Source organism: Verticillium alfalfae, genomic scaffold, assembly GCF_000150825.1.
Source record: "Verticillium alfalfae VaMs.102 supercont1.6 genomic scaffold, whole genome shotgun sequence".
Taxonomy (NCBI): domain Eukaryota; kingdom Fungi; phylum Ascomycota; class Sordariomycetes; order Glomerellales; family Plectosphaerellaceae; genus Verticillium; species Verticillium alfalfae.
The window spans coordinates 518,905-520,661 of NW_003315033.1; the positions used below are offsets into that span (position 1 = coordinate 518,905).

The 1,757-nt window shown below is 52.8% G+C and overlaps 1 protein-coding gene across 1 annotated transcript in view; it reads left to right on the top strand.

Annotated features, from left to right (window-relative positions):
• The window catches only part of VDBG_05257 (40S ribosomal protein S6), a gene marked incomplete at both ends in the record, with an annotated part of 1,313 nt that extends 783 nt beyond the window's left edge, over positions 1–530 (top strand). The window contains 2 exons of the mRNA XM_003004098.1: positions 203–370; positions 435–530. Coding sequence (XP_003004144.1) covers positions 203–370; positions 435–530 — 264 coding nt within the window. The remainder of the gene's footprint in view (positions 1–202; positions 371–434) is intronic.
• Between the last annotated feature and the right edge of the window lie 1,227 nt (positions 531–1,757).

Here is a 1,757-nt window from a genome sequence, read left to right on the forward strand (position 1 = left end):
CACCTCGTCATCGCCTGGCCGGTCCTGCTCACGCAGGCTGGGTAGAGTGTGAGAAAGAGAAGGCCGCGGGTGGCCTTTCTGTTCCCTTCCCCATGGAAGACGGACGAGAAGCAGAATCCCCGCGTGCTGGGCTATACACACATCGAGACAAAGACCGAGTAGAATGTCGGTTGCTAACCTGTGATTCTTTCCCCGTGATTAGGTCCGCAAGTACGTCATCCGCCGCGAGGTCCAGCCCAAGGGCGAGGGCAAGAAGGCCTACACCAAGGCCCCCAGGATCCAGCGCCTGGTCACCCCCCAGCGCCTCCAGCACAAGCGCCACCGCCTTGCGCTCAAGCGCCGCCAGTCCGAGAAGGTCAAGGACGAGGCCGTACGTACTACCATGAAATTCCTCCCTTTCGCCCACACATGTTGACCATGGCCCTCTTGTACAGAACGAGTACGCTCAGATCCTCGCCAAGCGTGTCGCCGAGAAGAAGGCCGAGAAGGCCGACGCTCGCAAGCGCCGCGCTTCCTCCATGCGCAAGTAAGTTATGGCGTTGGGAAAACGAAAAAGAGATGCTCCGGTCTTCTGATTTTTCTTGCATCCGGCGTGGTAAGGGGGAAACAAAGCCTGGCGTGGCTCATTGGCAGTTCATCATCGAAACGGCACACGAATGTACTAGATTGGCATTCGGGACAATGGAACAACGCATCATTGACGCATAATACCCATGATTCTTTCACGCTGGGCAGCCCTTGTGAACCCCTGTTTAGTGCGTGTCGTCCAAGCGCTTCTCCAGTCAGGACAGGCACCAGGCTGGTGTACCAGGGCAGGCAAGCGAGCAGTCTACTCATGCCGTGCTGTTGTGACACGTTGGCAGGGCCCATTTTATTAGCTGGTAGGTAGCATAATGACGAAGACATGATCATCTCTGACCTTGTTCATGTTCTGTTCATTGAGAGTTTACAAGAAGTATCTATGCCAACTCAAACTGTGATTCGAAGACGTGCATCACGTGTATGGAACGCTGCTTCGATGCATCACAATGATTGACCGGTATCGCAGAGGCAGACATTGTGATTGTGAAGTGTCCGTCCATCTGCATCATTTCGCAGGACTGCTGGAGATCTTTGGGTACATGGTGTTGCACATTTATACACATGGGAATCCTGTGAAAAAAACACCATATCATTGTTACTACTCTACAGTACCGCGTGTTCCTGCCCACATGGCCGTTACAGTGTGAGGCAAAGGCCCAAGCAGCCTGCACTCCGCTGTGACCAGTTCACACTGACGAACCTTGCCGGGGATCCAATACGGTTCATAATGGAGGGGAAAAACCAACGCGGTCAAGAAACCCATCTGTCTCATCGAGCTGTACGTGAGGAAATGGAGGCTGCAACCGAGAGAACTCTCAGTCGCACGCGAATCAACCCATATGTCTTGCCGTGAACCTGTAATTCAGTCCTGATCCGCAAACCATGCAATGCTTTCTATGCCTTCTCCTCGGCTCGCCGAAGTCAAATATGCTTGCCTAACAGTTTAGGCGAAGCCAAAGTAATCGCTGCCAGCTGTGATAGCTTTCATGAGCTGAGAACGGAGTGTCTCATAACTCTCGTACTCAGGAAGATCAAGTTCTATAACTCAATTAGCCACATTGTCGACGTGATACAGTTAACCTGGAGTTGACCTACGGTTGAAGCATGTGTGTGAGCTGGGAAGACGCTCCTTGTTACCATAGTCGCGGTGAATGTTGAAACGGCTCACGCCATTC